Below are 18,762 nucleotides of genomic sequence, written 5' to 3' on the forward strand. Positions count from 1 at the left end.
AGAGAAGCTTCTAGAGTATTGACAGCTCTTTTTCATTTCTTTGGGACTCAAACTGATGGATCAATGTTTCAATAGTTCTTTCTCATTTTTTTTATATAGTTGTGGATTCAAAATCTTAAATGATCAAAAAAATGCAAACTAATGTCAGTGTTTTATATTTTTTTCTATAGAATGGGGGCCCATTTACACATGCATATGATCGGGCAGTTATCAGGAACAGTTATTGCAATAATAAGAGTAGGCTGTAAATCAAAAAGTTATTCTTAACAAATTGTACATCATGTAAGTGTGCCGCTTATATAGGGACTTCTCAGCTTTCCTGACTGTTTTAATACATGCATCAATAATTTTTTTAGACATTTTCCTTAATATATAATGCCGTTCCTTTTGCTATTCATCCTAGTAACGTATGACTAAATTGAATTACTGCTCACTACATGCATTGCTCCGGCGCTGGTTCATTAGTCAGCGGGAAAGCTCAATGACAGAGCTGGTCAGGGAGTATAAACATACTGTAGAAAATTATAATTAATACAAGTGGAAATGTGTATACAGTTGCAAGAAAAAGTATGTGAACCCTTTGGAATGATATGGATTTCTGCACAAATTGGTCATAAAATGTGATCTGATCTTAATCTAAGTCACAACAATAGACAATCAGTCTGTGAACCCTTGGATTTAATAACTGCTTGAACCTCCTTTGGCAGCAATAACCAAACGTTTCCTGTAGTTGCAGATCAGACTTGCACAACGGTCAGGAGTAATTCTTGACCATTCCTCTTTACAGAACTGTTTTAGTTCATCAATATTCTTGGAATGTCTGGCGTGAATCACGTTCTTGAGGTCATGCCACAGCATCTCAATCGGGTTGAGGTCAGGACTCTGAAGGCGTATTTTCTTTTGTTTAATCCATTCTGTTGTAGATTTACTTCTATGCTTTGGGTTGTTGTCCTGTTGCAACACCCATCTTCTGTTGAGCTTCAGCTGGTGGACAGATGGCCTTAAGTTCTCCTGCAAAATGTCTTGATAAACTTGGGAATTCATTTTTCCTTTGATGATGGCAATTCTTCCAGGCCCTGATGCAGCAAAGCAGCCCCAAACCATGATGCCCCCACCACCATACTGCACAGTTGGGATGAGGTTTTGATGTTGGTGTGCTGTGCCTCTTTTTCTCCACACATAGTGTTGTGTGTTTCTTCCAAACAACTCAACTTTGGTTTCATCTGTCCACAGAATATTTTGCCAGTACTGCTGTGGAACATCCAGGTGCTCTTGTGCAAACTGTAAACGTGCAGCAATGTGTTTTTTTTTTTTTTTGTTTTTTTTTTTGTGGACAGCAGTGGCTTCCTCTGTGATATCCTCCCATGAAATCCATTCTTGTTTAGTGTTTTACGTATCGTAGATTCGCTAACAGGGATGTTACAAAAGTCTGTGGCATATGTTAAACCTTTAGCTGACACTCTAGGATTATTTTTCACCTCATTGAACAGTCTGCTCTGTGCTCTTGCAGTCATCTTTACAGGACGGCCACTCCTAGGGAGAGTAGCAGCAGTGCTGAACTTTCTCCATTTATAGACAATTTGTCTTACCGTGGACTGATGAACAGCAAGGCTTTTGGAGATACTTTTATAACCCTTTCCAGCTTTATGCAAGTCAACAATTCTTAATTGTAGGTCTTCTGCGAGCTCTTTTGTGCGAGGCATCATTCACATCAGGCAATGCTTCTAGTGAAAAGCAAACCCAGAACGGGTGTGTGGTTTTTATAGGGCAGGGAAGCTGTAACCAATCTCATCTCATTGATTGGACTCCAGTTGGCTGGCACCTCACTCCAATTAGCTCTTGGAGATGTCATTAGTCTAGGGGTTCGCATACTTTTTCCACCTGCAATGTGAATGTTTACATGGTGTGTTCAATAAAAACATGGTAACATTTTAATTATTTGTGTTATTAGTTTAAGCAGACTGTGATTGTCTATTGTTGTGATTAAGATCAGATCACATTTTATGACTAATTTGTGCAGAAATCCATATCTTTCCAAAGGGTTCACATACTTTTTCTTGCAACTGTATATACCAATATGTAAATAAATAGCTATACGGAAGAAAAACTCCCTTACCAGCTCCAACCCAGGATTAAATCGTATGTCAGTGGATGCAGCTTGTCACGGTGAGTAAAGACTCCCAAAATGAAAAACGAGTATCCAGCACTGCCTTTCTCCGAACTGTAGACTTTATTAAAGCGTACACATGCAATTAAAAAAGGCTGAGTTTTCTTCTTTTCAGGCATCACTAGATAGCATCTATATCAATCTAGGATCTATGTATATGTAACCCACAAGGCTCCTGTGCCCACCTGTGCCCACCAGGCAGCTCCCGCACTGCCTGTCTCTCCTATGCTGATAGGAGATGGATGGTCCTTGGCAACGCTCATTTGAAAGAACGCTGCTAAGGGTAATTTCAGCCCCAGTTTTCTACCAAAAATAAACGGTTTCCCTTAAAGGGGTTGTCCGAGTTATGAAAAAAAATAATATGGCACTGAAAATCTGACATATAACTGAGCTAAGCAAGTTTTATGCAAAAAAAAATATAATATTTTTCCTAATTTCCCTAGTTCTTTTCTGGCTCTTTGTTTACATGCAATAAAAACAACCTCTGCCCCTCCCCCCTGCTCTGCTAAGGGAGTGAATACAAGAGCTGCCCTAAATGACATGTCTGCCTGCTGGGAGACTCTGCAGCATGTTGTATGTGTATTACTACAAGTCCCAGCTGTATAATGACACTGCTAAGGGAGTGGATACAAGAGCTGCCCTGAGTGCTGGGAGACTCCGCAGCATGTTGCATGTGTAGGACTACATGTCCCACCTGTATAATGACACTGCTAATACACACAGGATCTCCCCCTACCTTCTTGTGTAATGCTCTCTCTAGTATATCAGCTCCAGTGCCCAGAATTGTCCCTGCTGCAGAGCTGTGCAGCTGAAGGGGTTAAGTATCCTAGCAAAGAGTAGACAGCAGTGAAGGGGGGGGGGGGGGGGGGGGGGACGTGGCCAGCACAGTTTACAGGCTTGTAAACGACCTTTATCAGAGCAGGGAGAGAAGCTGACATCACAGGTCATGTGACCCTCTGTGAAATCTGAGAAACCAGCCACTGGAGATAAAGTGAGTGAATTGGAAAGCTGTTACATTTGCTTAGTTAGGAACATAGAAAGAATAAAAAAATAACTCTGACAACCCCTTTAAAGTATATTACTAAAATTTTCCCGGTCAAAAAAACTAAACAGCAGTTTAATGGGAATCTGTCACCCCGATTTTGGACTATTATGTACAGTAATACACTTAGTACTGCAGAAAACGAGACCAGATCACTTTTTTTTTTTTTTTTTCATCCACCACTATTGTCAGTCAAAGCTGCATTCAGTCCGGACTGCTGTGCTTCTCTAACATAATGGAGAGGACACCTGTGCACATGTACAGCAGTCCCAACAATGTATTTCAAAGAGGCTCTCAGCACTGACAGCGGGGGAATGGGGGACAGTAGGAAAATTAAATAGTGATCTGGACTCCATATCTGCAGTACTACTGGTATATTACTGTAGATAATTGTCCAAAATCGGGGTGCCAGATTCCCTTTATGTAAAGAGCTCTAGATCTAGGGTTTGGGGTAAAAGAGGAGAGCACTTTAAGATTTTATCTGGCCCCTGATACAGCTCCTCTCAATTCTCCTCCTAATAGTCCTTTTCCTCTTGTTGGCAGACAGTGTTCGGACCTTCAGTCTCTGGTTCTAGGGGCTCTGTAGTGTGAACTCTTAGCACCCACTGAAGGGCATAATATAGATGCCTTTATTTCAAGTTCTTAAATGGAATATTTAGAGCTCTTTGAGGACAGCAGTTTTAAAGATGTGTGTTGTCGTTTTGGAGAACTTAGTTTCAAGTGCAACTGAAATAAAAAATATATATGGGGGGCACTCAGCTATTCAGGGCATATGGAAATAAATATTCTATTACGGTCAATTAATATAAAACGTATTGTTTATTAGAAACATAGATATAACATAAATTATTATGCAAAAAAAAAATATGAAAGGTGGATTTTCTGCTATTAGATCTATTTCTGTTGAACATTCACCACACATTTTTAGACATCAAGAACATACGCTGATTACATAAAAATGAATTGATATAAAATTGTATAGTTGGCCAACTAGGAAACAGTAGAAAAATAAAAATTGAATAAAAGAAGAAAAATTATAAATGTCCCAAATTCCCTATGTAGGGTTCCAGCTGTTATAATACTTAAAAATCCATTAGTAAATCAGGTTGTGGTATGTACAGAGCAATGTGCAGCGTTCCAATGATGCTGTTATTTGACAGTACATATGTTGTCAATTGGCTGTGTAGCCGAGTGATCACAACCAACTAAATCATTATATGATAGGCAACAGTATTTTTCCAGTGGTATGTCTTAATTGCAGATTGATTTAATGTATCACAATGGAGCGTCTCTTATGATCTCACATTCATTAGTCCTTATAGGATCACTGTATTATTGTGATCCAACTTAGTTTACTTTCACACTTGAGTTTGGTGCGGATCCATCATGGAACTGCACAAACTCATCCGTTCAGATAATACAGCCGCATGCATCTGTTAAGTATGGATCCGTTTGTATTATCTGTAACATAGCCAAAACGGATCTCTCTTGAACACCATTGAAAGTCAATGGGGGGCGGACCCGGTTTCTATTGTGCCATATTGTCATTGAAAATTGGTGTCCGCCTCCAGAGCGGAACGGAGGCAAACTGATGCATTCTGAACAGATCCTTATCAATTCAGAATGCACTGGGGCAAAACTGATCCATTTTGGACTGCGTTTGAGAGCCCTGAAATGGATCTCGCAAACGCTAACCAAAACTCTAGTGTAAAAGTAGCCTTAGAGTGAATGTCTCTTCCTCGTGGTTATAAAACATTTGGCAATACGTTACTGAACCTGTAGAAGGCCAGTTATCCCTCCAATCTGCAAGTTTGTTGCTGGACTCACTGTGTGTATAATGCTTTATGAGCTGGCTCACCATGTGGTGTCCCATGTGGTTCGAAGTTGTAGCGTTGTTCAGATGCTGGAAGCGAGTCTGTCGGAGATCAATGTTGGAGTGACAGTCAGTTCCCGTGCATTAGAGCGGTCATAGAGGGGAACAGATAATCTTGCCAATTTTAGGAGCTGTAGCTTGTATTTGTTGTTATTGCTTTATACACTAGACTCATTTTGGAGCATTTGAAAAATCTGCAGTTAAGAGCTCGTTCACACAAATGTATTTTGCGTTCCGTATATGGGCCGTTTTCTGCGTTCCGCACGTGGTCTGTATACGGAACCATTCATTTCAATGGTTCCTCAAAAAATTGCTCCGTTCCATGGCCGCACAAAAATGGAGTCCTGTCCTATTCTTGTCCGTTTTGACCCCCAAATATTTGATTTCATTGCATCTCCTCTCAATAGACATTGGGTGTGTCGTGGGGAGAGCACCCAACCCTGATTTCTGAGACCGGTAGAGCCACTGTATAATATATTGTATTTCAAGTGCAACTGAGCATTCAGAAAAAGTTTGTCAAAGTGACTTCTCAAATGTTTTGATCTGTGGAGGTCTGAAAGCTGAGACCCCCACCTATTGCTCAAACAAGGAGACAAGCGCTCACTTGGAGTACGTTCTCTGACCACAAGAGATGCACTCAGTAGAAAATTTGTAGGCTTGTTCTGATTCCATGTTCTGCAGCGAGGAGAGTGCATGCTTCTCTCTCCTTGTTCTACTGATCGTAGGGGTCATGGCACTCGGACCCCCACTGATCAAAACCTTTTATATGTCGCTATGACATATCGAAAGTATTTTGATGCTTTCTAATCATTGAAGCACAACGCCAACTCTATAAGGTATGAGTTCGGTGTGTATACAGGGGATACAGGCTCCATCTGCCCTCCCACCTCTGACTGTTACCTCACTGTTGCTGTGCAGGGAGGGGGGGGGGGGGTTGGGGTAGATCTCAGAAATATACATGTCTGTCACTACTTGATTTCCTTAGAGAGGTTACCTTTAAAGGGAACCTGTCACCGGGATTTGGGGTATAGAGCTGAGGACATAGGTTGATAGACGGCCGCTAGCAGATCTGCAATACCCAGTCCCCATAGCTCTGTGTGCTTTTATTGTGTATAAAAACCGATTTGATACATATGCAAATTAACCTGAGATGAGCCAGAGCTTAAAAATAAGACTTTTTTTTTTTTTTACACAATAAAAGCACACAGAGCTATGGGGACTGGATATTGCGGATGTGCTAGCGGCCATCTAGCAACCCATGTCCTCAGCTCTATACACAAAAACCCGGTGACAGGTTCCCTTTAAGTCTGTTTATAGAGGTACTTTAACTTTGCAATAGCAGAATACACTAATGCATTTAATTTCGTGTAGGTGGATGCTGTAGATTGGGTGGATAATATGTGGCCTCAGCATTTAAAAGAAAAGCAAAAATATACAACAAATGTGATTTCTGAGATGAAATATCCCAAAGTGAAAAAGTAAGTAGTTTTAAAGCACTTTTTGTCTTTTTGTATTGTGATGAGCATCTCATTGTGGCGTTAGTGTGCTGTGATTGATATAGTAAGAGAACTACACAAATATTACAGTTTTTACACTGGGGCATATGGTAAATTAAGCCATTCATTCCATAATCTCATTGTTTCCTTTGATAATATTTTGTTTTATTTTGTAATAACAACTATATATAAAGAAATAACTATGTGTCCCTGAAGATCAGCTATGTATCCAGTCCTCCACTTCACAGCCTCTGGGTGAAAGGCAACTGGCTGCAGCAGGGGCTGCCCCTCTCTACTGTTTGCCCAGGTTTCAGGCAAATTAAAAAAATACTGCAGACTGACCTAAGAGTAAGATCAATATTATCTCCCTTTTATGATTCATTTCTAAGTTTAGTGCTCCTTTTAACCCCTAATCTTTACAGCTGGCTCATCACTTGTTCCAGCGTTTTTTTCTCTCTAGCCTCCCTATTGACATGCTATTGATAAGAAGAAGATAATCCCTTTATTATTCCTCAGTGGGGAAATTTTGGCATAACGGCAGCAATGATGTTCACAACAGGAGCAAAAATAATAGTAATTAGAAATTAAAAGATTAATTAGAGTAAAAAATACAAGAAAAACATAACACAGAATTTACTTAAAAAATTCACTACTGTTTTTTTTTGGGAACAGTGGTGGTTATAAATCCTAACCGCTGCTGGACGGAAGGAGCTACGATAACGTTCCTTTGCTCTACAACAGCTTCATGCATGGGGTGGGAGACATTGTTCTAACAGTGATGTTAATTTTGCTAGTGTTCTTCTGTCACCCACCGCCTGCGCTGGATCAAGGGGACAACCTAGGACAGAGCTGGCCTTCTTAATAAGTTTATCTCATCTCTGTCTCTCAGCCACAGATTAGCTGCTCCCCCAACAAACCACACCATAGAATATGGCTGATGCCACAACTGTTATTGTGCGGTGGGGCGGCTGGGACACCAGAACATGTGTAGAGCTATCTGTAAAGGTATGCAGACGGTTTTGGTTATGTGAGAATGTGTCCTCTTTAACGAGTTCAAGACCAGGCATTTTCTCCCTCCAAAAGAAGAAATTGCGTCAAAGCAAAAAAAAAAAATTAAAAATTAAAAACGCAATCTTTGTTTTATATGTTCTTTTTAGTGAATTTAATAAAGATTGCGTTTTTAAGGGTCTTTTTTTTTTTTTTTTTGCTTTGACATAATTTTTTTTTTTTGTTGATTTAAGGCTGGGTTCACACCTGAGCGTATTCGATAAGCGCTTTTTACAGGCGTTTTTATCGGGCGCTTCTGAGGCGTATTTTGGGGCGCGTTTGTGTGATTAACCACAGAGGCATCCAATGAAAAACTGCCACAATACGTGTGACAATACGCCCCAAAGAAGCTCCTGTACTTCTTGGGGCGTAGGGCGTTTTACATCGCGTTTATACGCGCTGTAAAACGCTCAGGTGAGAACCATGCCCATAGGGAAACATTGGTTTTTGCCTGTTGAGCGTTTTACAGCGCGTAGGAATAATTTGCATGAATCATTTACTCCCTCACCCTTCCTGACCAGGTGCATTTTCTGAGTTTTTTACTGTTTTCAGATTTTAGGGAATGGCACAACGTGCAACTAAAATATACATATTATTTTTTTTGGTCTGCTTTCCATAATGGTAATTTTGATATACAGTATGGGTTATGGTCACCAAGGGGCAGTGGTGTCGCATGTGGTGGTGTTATTTTTTTATATTACACTTTGTGCACCTAAAAGGTCATACAAGACCTTTTGGGGGGGACATTTAAAGTTTTTTTTATACTGATGACCTATCTTCAGGGTGGGTCATCAGTATCTGATTGGTGGGTTCTAACACCAGGGACCCACTCTGATCAGCTGTTTGAGGAGTACATTGGGCTCTGGTGGGCACCGTTGCCTCCTCGCAGCTTAGCAAGAACAGTGCCATACATTGTATACCAGCTGTCCTTGGTATTGAAGCTCAGCCCCAATGACTTTAATGGGACTGAGTTGCGTCTAGGCCATGTGACTGATGAGTGATGTCACTGGTCTTGGTGTGAGCTGCGAGAAGGCCTCCTGAAACAGCTGATCGGCAGGGATCTCAGGTATCAAACCCCCACCAATTAGATACTGATAAACCATCCTGAGTCATCGGTATAAAAGAGTGAGAACACCTTTAAATCAAATTTTGTTTTATTGCTTATGCCTCCTGTGTCTGGCCCCAGTTACAGGGGGGACTACAGCCCTCAGAGAGGCTGTACAGCCTTGCTGCACAGCTGATATGGGTCTGCTAAGACTCGGCAGCTCATGAAGATGCCTGACCCCTGACGATCACATGACCACTAGGCTGAAGTGATGGGGACTTACTTTCTCTATCGGGAGTCCTGACGTGCAGCTGCAGTGTCTGCAAGGACATTTAGAAACGTGCATGCAGAGACAAGTGCAAACTGTGCAGACCTTTATAGTCAGCAGGTGGTTGGCAAGCGGTGAAAGAGGAGAGCAAGTTTGGTACTCCTAACTCAGATTTTTATGGCATATCCACAAGAAGCATTTCTCTGTATTAGAGAGACAGATTTTCACAAGAAAGGTGTATATGTTTTGAGGCACCTACCCTACATGGCAGTATGCTTACTTTGAAACTGATTTTAGAGGCGACAGACTCCCTATAAAGGAAACCTGTAAAGTTCAACATGTTTTCTGAGCTGTAGGCAGTAATATTATAGAGCAGGAGTAGCTGATTGATATTATAGTAGTATGGAAAAAGATACAGTATAATTCGTATATCATTCGTTTAACCACTTAATGCATAATGCCGTACATATACAACATCGTCCACAAGGACTTGTGTGGAGTAAGCCCTGATACAGCTCTGTAGAGGGAATTATATATAAAAAAAAGTTATGGCTGCCAAAGGTGTTTTTTTTTTTTTTTTTTTTTTTGTTTTTAAAGTAATAAAACAAAATCTAAATATACAAATTTGGTTTTGCTGTAATTGTATTGATCCACAGAATAAGGACATCATATCATTTTTAGCGCACAGTAATTGCTGTAATCTCAAAACAAAAAAAACCTTGGTGGAATTGTGGGTTTCTTTATTTTACTCCACAAATTCCCTCCCCTCCCGTTTTTCAATGTATGGTAAGTTAAATGGTCCCCGAAATAACAGCCTTTCTTCATTAAATGTCCCATAATGGTGCCCTCTTCACATATACCGTAATGCCCCCCAGCAGTGTCCTCGTTACATAAAGTGCCACCTCAGTTGTGCCCTCTTTAAATATCATGCCCCCCAGTAGTGGCCTCTTTAAACATAGTGAACCCCTTAGTGGCATTCAGTGGCTGGCATAGGAGCCAGTAGTTGCCGTCCCAGCCATTCAACTCTGACCTGGTGGTTGGGGACCTCTGCCCTAGGGGACTTGAAACTGATCTTTTGATCACTTGTACTATAAACTGGAATACTCCTTTATTATGTCCCATTACTTTTGGTCCATTAACAAGTGGGAGGCACATATGCAACTGTTGTAATTCCTACACCGTTCACCTGATTTGGATGTAAATGCCCTCAAATTAAAGCTGACAGTCTGCATTTACAGCACATCTTGTTCGTTTCATTTCAAATCCATTGTGATGGTGTATAGAGCCAAAAACGCTAGAATTGTGTTGACCTGACTGTAAGGCCTCATGCACACGACCGTTGTTTGGGTCCGCATCAGCGTATCTGATGCGGACCCATTCATTTCCGTTCCGCGTTCCAGCTAAAAAAAAATATAACCTGTCCTATTCTTTTCCGCGCTTTGCGGACAAGAATAGGCATTTATAGTGCCGGCACCTGTTCCGTTCCGCAAATCGCGAAAGGCAACACGGGCGCCTTCTGTTTTTTTCGGATCCGCGGTTTGCGTCATTGAGTTCGCAGGGTGCTGATTGGAGGGCAGAGAGATCTCCCTCTGTCTAATTGCTCATAGAGTATGCTGTGGTGGTTATTGACCATGAGCCCTGAAATTTTAGGCCACTTTCACACTCGCATTTTGGAAGGATCTGTCATGGATCTGCAAAAACGGATCCGTTACAATATTACAACTGCATGCATCCATCATTAATGGATCAGTTTGTATTATCTGTAACATAGCCAAGACGGATCCGTCATAAACTCCAATAAAAGTCAATGGGAGACGGTTCAGTTTTCTATTGTGCCACATTATGTCAAAGAAAACTGATCCGTCCTCATTGACTGACTTACATTGTGTGCCAGGGCGGATCTATTTGGCTCAGTTTCGTCAAGCGTTTTGGTGTCCACCTCCAGAGCGGAATGGAGACTGAACTGATGCATTCTGAGCAGATCCTTTTCCATTCAGAATGCATTAGGACAAAACTGATCCGTTTTGGACCGCTTGTGAGAGCCCTGAACGGATCTCACAAACAAAGTCAAAATGTGAGTGTGAAAGTAGACCTAAATTGTGTGCAGTGGGCCCCAGGTGACTGCTGTATAGTACAGCTGGGACTCATGATGTACTAGTACAGCACAGAGCGTTTAATACCACCGCTATGTGCTGTAATACCCAATGGAGCAGAGATGTTCCCAGGATCTCAACACATTAAGGGGGGTCATCTGATGAGGGACCACAGGGAAACAGATGAGATGCATCAAACATGCAGGCACCTCCCTATGAATAAGGATTTCAGCAGCAACAGCCCGATGTGTGTCCCTCTGCCACAGACTTCCTCAGGGGCTACAGTAAAACACAAGTGGCAGCAAACTCCTTCTGTCTCAGTACATCTCATACTAGCCACATAAATGATACATGTACAAATTTGAGATCATAGGACTGCATAGTGGAGGGAGCCTAAATAATCCATGCATTAATTTCATGTGTCGTTAGAGGTACAGCATACATACAGATAAATAATGGATTAAGCCACCCTGCAGGATCAGTCACAATGAAGATATTGTAATTTATTTCCCAGCAGACATCGGTCACCACTGACATATACACAGGCAGTTCAAGCAGGTAGTCCTTATTCACTGGTCCCTGATTGTTAAAGGGGTTATCCAAGAGTATAAAATGCTCCCCTATATCCCAGGCCCCTCACAATGAATATTCTTACCTGTCTCCTTTTGTGCCACCGCCGCTGCTTCTCCCTGTGCACTGATTAAAACTTCCGATGTCTGGAGGGGGAGCAGCCAATGGCAGACAGAGACGAGCCTCCCCATCATCGGGGGTGACGCTAAGGGGGCTCGTCCCCATCAATGACTGCCATTGGCTACCCCCATTCCACCGCCGACACCGGATATTTTGATCCGCGCACGGGGAGAAGCGGTGGTGCATTTTATAGTGTTGGATAACCCCTTTAACCAGAACCAACAGCGTCACCAATACACAGAACCTGCACACATCTTTCCATTATACTTTCTTAGGCTACTTTCACACTAGCGTTCATAGGTCCGTTCGTGAGCTCCGTTTGAAGGAGCTCACGAGCGGACCCGAACGCCTCCGTCCAGCCCTGATGCAGTCTGAATGGAGCGGATCCGCTCAGACTGCATCAGTCTGGCGGCGTTCAGCCTCCGCTCCGCTCGCCTCCGCACGGACAGGCGGACAGCTGAACGCTGCTTGCAGCGTTCAGCTGTCCGCCTGGCCGTGCGGAGGCAAGCGGATCCGTTCAGACTTACAATGTAAGTCAATTGGAACGGATCCGCTTGAAGATGTCACCATATGGCTCAATCTTCAAGCGGATCCATCCCCCATTGACTTTACATTGAAAGTCTGAACGGATCCGCTCAGGCTACTTTCACACTTAGAATTTTTTCTAAGTTATTAATGCAGACGGATCCGTACTGAACGGAGCCTCCGTCTGCATTAATATGATCGGATCCGTTCAGAACGGATCCGATCGAACGCTAGTGTGAAAGTAGCCTTAGTGGACGATCCACTCAAGGTTTTGGATAACGATAAAGTTCTCATGGGTGTAGTCCTGTGTCAGATGCACATCGCAGCAAAAATCTAATTTTAACCCAGCACAAGCTTGACTTGCCGTAACTGGCTTCTCCTTCTAAAGATATGCAGTATACAGATTGTGTGGCACCTGAAAACATTTGAGAAATGGATTGTGGTACCCCAAAGTGTGTCAGACACTGATAATGGGTCATATCGCTGTTTGTTGGGTCTTTTTATCGTCGATGTGTAGTGACTGCATATTGAAAATGAATGTCTTATTGATTGCAGGATATCGCTTCACATATGGACGTTGAAAGCCTATGGGTTAAGGTCTTTGATATTTATTATACATGATGGAGATTTGACACCGTTCTGTGAATAAACAGATGGTGATGTTTTAGTGTACATTTGCCTGGAACAGGTGTTATTGTGGGTTGTGATTACTCTTTATGCACCTGAAAACTTTTTCAGCTTTCTCAATTTCAGAAATGTTCCACCCCGTACCTATCATTGTGGAGTAAGGCCTCATGCACATGGCAGTGCCTCCATCTGCAGGAGACTGTTTTGGCGTCATTAGGGATTTTCTGTACTGCCATATGGTTCTCAGTGATAGAAAAAAAAAAAACGTATTCTGCTGTAGAAGCAATGCAATATACCTAGAGTTGAGCAGGTTCGGGGTTTAAATGAATCACGTAATGGATTCTGTTCTCCATAATGTAATTCAATGCCAAACCGCATTCCTTTTAGAGGCATTCCTTATTTGCATGCCGTCATAGTACAAGTGTATGGCCAGCAGAACGGAACCTTCGGGGCTTGCCATACACTTGTACTATACGGCATGCCATCATTGGATTCCGTGAGAACGGAATCTATTACGTAATTGACTTAAACCCCGATCTCGACCTGCCAGAAGGCAGGTTCGTTCAACTCTAAATAAAACGTGTATGGAAAAAAGAAAAATCCCTTGTTTTGCTTTTATGTGAAGTCAGATTCATATAAAGGTGTAATAAGGCCCCATTTACCTCAGTGTGTTCCCTACTATGGTTCAGCGCAACACAAAGCCATAATACGATTGTGTGCATTAGGGCACGACCCCATTATGCAGCTGGGTGCATGCAGCGATGCCACGCCCACCCACAGCAACCAATGGCCACATAATTTGTGGTAAAGTTGTACAGGCATTGGCTGCTGTCATTGACCATGGCAAGGGTCCCAGCTAGGGATGAGAAAATAGACTTCAGATGAAATGTCCAAAGTCGATTCGCATACAACTTTGTTAGAATACTGTACGGAGCAAGCGCTCTTTACAGTATTAGAATGTATTCGCTCCTATGAGCCAAAGTTATTACGTCACTATTAAGCCGAGTGTGCCTTATTATAGTTATTTAAAACATAACTTTTATTCAGTTTATTTTAGAATATTGTGACACTATATTAAAACAATGCTGTTGATGCACTGCTTTATTGGAGGAGTGTCAGGTAGTAATCGCAGCTTTGATCCCATATCAGTCAAGTGGCAGTTTGTCAAAGGGGTCACTTGAAACAAAGTATTATGTGGGTTGCTCGGCCTAGGTTCTTTCCCTATATAAGCTTGGTCCAGGAGAGCTGGGAGAACCCTAACAGGCTGTATTCCGGGCACCCGCCATTAAAACAGCGACCCAAAGCTGCTGGAACCTTGGGTCTATTGCTGCTACAACCCTAACAACTAATTCCTCCTAAAGATTGTCCGACGAGTTTCACCACAGGGGATAGTGGTTCTTCAGGGACACAAAAGGTACCGGCGGGGCGTCTGGTGCAGTGGCAGCGCTCCCGCACGCATATAAAGGCAGTGGCAACTAGCTGCAACTCCCATTGTACGCTCCCATTCACTTCTATGGTGGCCGGACTGGCGTCCTTCGGCAACCAGCTTGCGGAGCTCCGTTCTCTATATAGGTGCAGGTCCTACCGGTGGGACCCGCACCTATAAGACAATGGGGGCATATCCTAGCGATATGCCCTCATTGTTCCGTGATGAGACAACCCCTTCAATTTCTTCTGTTAAAAACCTTTTACCGAATTCTGTTCGGTGAAAGTTTTTTTTTTTTTTTTACAGTAGAAGTTAATTTCTGAAGTTATTACCCAAAGTCCTGCGAGACTGAAGTAATAACTTTAGCTCATAGCAGCGAATATATTCTAATACTGTACAGAACACTTGCTCCGTAAAGTATTCTAACAAAGTTTTATGCAAATTGACTGACTTCAGAGGTTTCATCTGAAGCCGATTCGGTTATCCCTAGTCCCAGCACTCAGATTAAGGCCTCATGCACACGACCATAGTTATGGTCCACATCCGAGCCACAGTTTTTGCAGCTCGGATGCGGACCCATTAAGTTCAATGGGGCCGCAAAAGATGCGGACAGCACTCCGTGTGCTGTCCGCATCCGTTGCTCCGTTCCGAGGCCCTGCAAAAAAAATAATTGAATGTCCTATTCTTGTCCGTTTTGCGGACAAGAATAGGCATGTCTACAATGGGCCGCCCATTCCGTTCCGCAAATTGCGGAAGGCACACGGGCGTCTTCCGTTTTTTTTTTTTTTTTGTTTTTTTTTTGTGGACCGCAAAAAAACGGCACTGTCGTGTGCATGAGGCCTAACACAGATCCGATACTTATCCACTTGGCACAACCTCTTTAACGGGAACCAGTCATCAACTTTATGCTGACCGCATCATAAATTAGTGACCGAAATGCTGATTTCAGCGGTGTGTCGCTCATGAGCTAACAGTAAGCGGTTGCTGAGAACCAGCATCATAATCATTATAGCGCAGGCCTTGAAAAAGAGTCAAATCTACTTGAGAAGAGTCATGGTTACCCATAATCTTCTGCACTCTCACCCATCTGCTGATGATTGGCAGTTCTCTCCTAGAAAGAAAGGGAGAAAACTGGGTAGAAGACTGTCAATCACCAGCAGGTGGGCAGGAGAGCAGGAATTTATGAATAACCATGACTCTTCTCAGGTTGCCGTGGCTCTTTTCCAGGCCCAGTCTGCAATGATTGTGATGTTGGTTCTTGGAAACTAGATGGTCTTGGCTAACACTGTGGACGGCTGTCTGCCCTATATCTATTTCTAAAACTTGCTCTATGTCTGTACCAAAGACCCTATTCTATGCTCAACGTGCGCGACCCCTCTATTGTTGTTAAGCCAGCTGACAAGGGAGGCAAGGGATGGGAACAATATAGGGCAATGTGTCTTAACATCTTAACCCCATAGGGACACAGCCTTATTTCACCTTAAGGACCAGGCCATTTTTTGCAAATCTGACCACTGTCACTTTAAGTGCTGATAACTTTAAAACGCTTTGAATTATCAAGGCCGTTCTGAGATTGTTTTTTTCGTCACATATTGTACTTCATGACACTGTAAAATGAAGTCAAAACAAATTTTATTTTTTTTTTTGCACAAAATAATACCTAATTTAAAATGTTGAAAAATTTCTAAGTTTCAGTTTCTCTACTTCTGTAATACATAGTAATACCCCCAAAAATTGTGATGACTTTACATTCCCCATAAGGCTTAGAAGTTTAGAAGCAAATCTTGAAATTTTCAAAAACCCACTTTTTAGGGACCAGTTCAGGTCTGAAGTCTCTTTGCGAGGCTTACATAATAGAAACCACCCAAAAATGACCCCATCTAAGAAACTACACCCCTCAAGGTATTCAAAACTGATTTTACATACGTTGTTAACCCTTTAGGTGTTGCACAAGAGAGAGTTATTGGCAAATGGGGATGAAATTTGAGAATTTCATTTTTTTTGTCTAATTTTCCATTTTAACCAATTTTTTTCCACTAACAAAGCAAGGGTTAACAGCCAAACAAGACTGTGTATCTTTATTGCCCTGACTCTGCCGTTTACAGAAACACCCAATATGTGGCCGTAAACTACTGTACGGCCACACAGCGGGGCGTAGAGTGAAAGGTGCGCTGTTTGGTTTTTGGAGGGCTGATTTTTATGGACCGGTTTATTTACACAGTGTCCTGTTTCAACCCCCCTGATGCACCCCTGGAGTAGAAACTCCCTAAAAGTGACCCCATTTTGGAAACTACGGGATAAGGTGACATTTTTTGGGGGACTATTTTTAGGGTACATATGATTTTTGGTTGCTCTATATTACATTTTTGTGAGGCAAGGTTACCAAAAATTGAAATTCTGAAATTTCATCTCCATTTGCCATTAACTGTTGAGGAACACCTAAAGGGTTAATAAAGTTTGTATGATCAGTTTTTAATACCTTGAGGGGCGTCGTTTCTTAGATGGGGTCACTTTTAGGGAGTTTTTACTCTAGGGGGGCATCAGGGGGGCTTTAAAAGGGACATGGTGTCAATAAAAAAGGCCATCAAAATCGGCCTTCCAGAAACCATGTTGGTCCTTTCCTTTTGCGGCCTCCCTTTTACTGATACAGCAGTTCACAATCACAAATGTGGCATTTCTGTAAACTGCAGTATCAGGGTAATAAATATTAACTTTTGTTTGGTTGTTAACCCTTGTTTTTGGCACAGTTTTTTTTTTTAACTGTTAATCTGGGGGTTAGGTCATGGGATATTTTTTATAGAGGAGATTATTACCGACGCGGCGATACCTAATAAGTCTACTTTTTTTTACATTTATTTAGGTTTTAGACTATTATCCTTTTTGATACAAAAATCATTTTTTTGTATCTCTAAAGTCTAAGAGTCATATTTTTTATTTTTTTATCCGATTATCTTATGTGGGGGCTCATTTTTTGCGGGATGAGACGACTGTTTGTTTTATTGGCACTATTTTGGGGGCTATATGACTTTTTGACCGCTTGCTATTACAATTTGTATTATGTAAGATGACAAAAAAAAATTTTTTGCACCCTTTTTTTTTTTTTTCTGGACCGTGTTAATCTGGGGGGTTAGATCATGGGGTATTTTTATAGAGGAGATTACCGACGCGGCAATACCTAATATGTCTACTTTTCAATAAATTATTTTAGTTTTTTTGGGTGTCAAGTCTGAGAACCAGTTTTTTTTATCTGATGTCAGTGCTAAATTGGGACATAAATTTTGTACTCCATGGAAGTGTGGTACTCCCTGAAGCAACCAATAATGCGGAGGCCCGGATGATCGGGGCACGTGTCACATTGAGTTGTGGTGTCCTTCCGTATCCCCCTCCTGTGACACACTCTGCACCTTTTTTGAGTTCGTCCCTTCTTTCCAGTATGGGGGACCACACCTGGAAAGTGTTGGCCAGGGATGACCTGGGCGCCTACAGTTCCCGAGGTACTCCGGCCTGCTCTTTCGAAAAGATCAGGGCCTTGAGGACTGCCTCATAGAACTGGAGGAATGTCCCTGTGCTGCCAGTGCTTCGGGATAGTACAAAAGAGTTGTACATGGCAACCTGTACCAAGTAGACTGCAACTTTTTTGTACCATGCCCGGGTTTTGCACATGGCGTTATATGGCTTGAGGACTTGATCAGAGAGATCAACTCCTCCCATATACCGATTGGAGTCGACGATACAATGGGGCTTGAGGACCGTTGCCGCGGTACCTCGCACAGGGACAGGGGTGATGCCGTTACCATGAATTGTGGACAGCATAAGGACATCCCTCTTGTCCTTATACCTGACCAGCAACAGGTTTCCAGTGGTAAGGGCACGGGTCTCGCCCCTGGGGATAGGTACCTGGAGGGGGAGGGCAGGGAGGCCGCGTTGATTTTTCCGCACGGTCCCACAAGCGGACGTGGATCTGGCGGCAAGGGACTGGAACAAGGGGATACTGGTATAAAAGTTATCCACGTACAGGTGGTAACCCTTATCCAGCAGTGGGTACATAAGGTCCCACACAAGTTTCTCGGTAACTCACAGAGTGGGGGGACATTCTGGGGGTTGAATCCGGGAATCTCGCCCCTCGTATATACGAAATTTGTAAGTGTACCCTGAGGTACTCTCACAAATTTTGTATAGCTTCACGCAATACCTCGCCCGCTTGGAAGGCACATACTGGCGGAAAATGAGTCTCCCCTTGAACGCAATGAGAGACTCGTCAACCGCGACCTCCCTTCCAGGTACGTACGCCTCCATGAATTTGTCCCCAAAGTGATCGATCACCGGTCGTATCTTATACAGACTGTCATGGGCAGGATCACCTCGGAATAATGCAGACATTTCCGGATGGCCTCAAACCGGGAGCGTGTCATAGCCGTACTGTAAAGTGGGGTCTGGTATAGGACGTCCCCACTCCAGTACAG

General features: G+C 42.6%; 1 protein-coding gene across 1 annotated transcript in view; it reads left to right on the forward strand.

Moving 5' to 3' along the window:
* LOC122928820 (lysine-specific demethylase 2B-like) overlaps window positions 1-18,762 on the forward strand; it is an 89,368-nt gene that overhangs the window by 39,706 nt on the left and 30,900 nt on the right. The window contains exon 6 of the mRNA XM_044282080.1: window positions 6,454-6,560. Coding sequence (XP_044138015.1) covers window positions 6,454-6,560 — 107 coding nt within the window. The remainder of the gene's footprint in view (window positions 1-6,453; window positions 6,561-18,762) is intronic.

The sequence above is a fragment of the Bufo gargarizans genome, chromosome 1, assembly GCF_014858855.1.
Source record: "Bufo gargarizans isolate SCDJY-AF-19 chromosome 1, ASM1485885v1, whole genome shotgun sequence".
In the NCBI taxonomy this organism is placed as follows: Eukaryota; Metazoa; Chordata; class Amphibia; order Anura; family Bufonidae; genus Bufo; species Bufo gargarizans.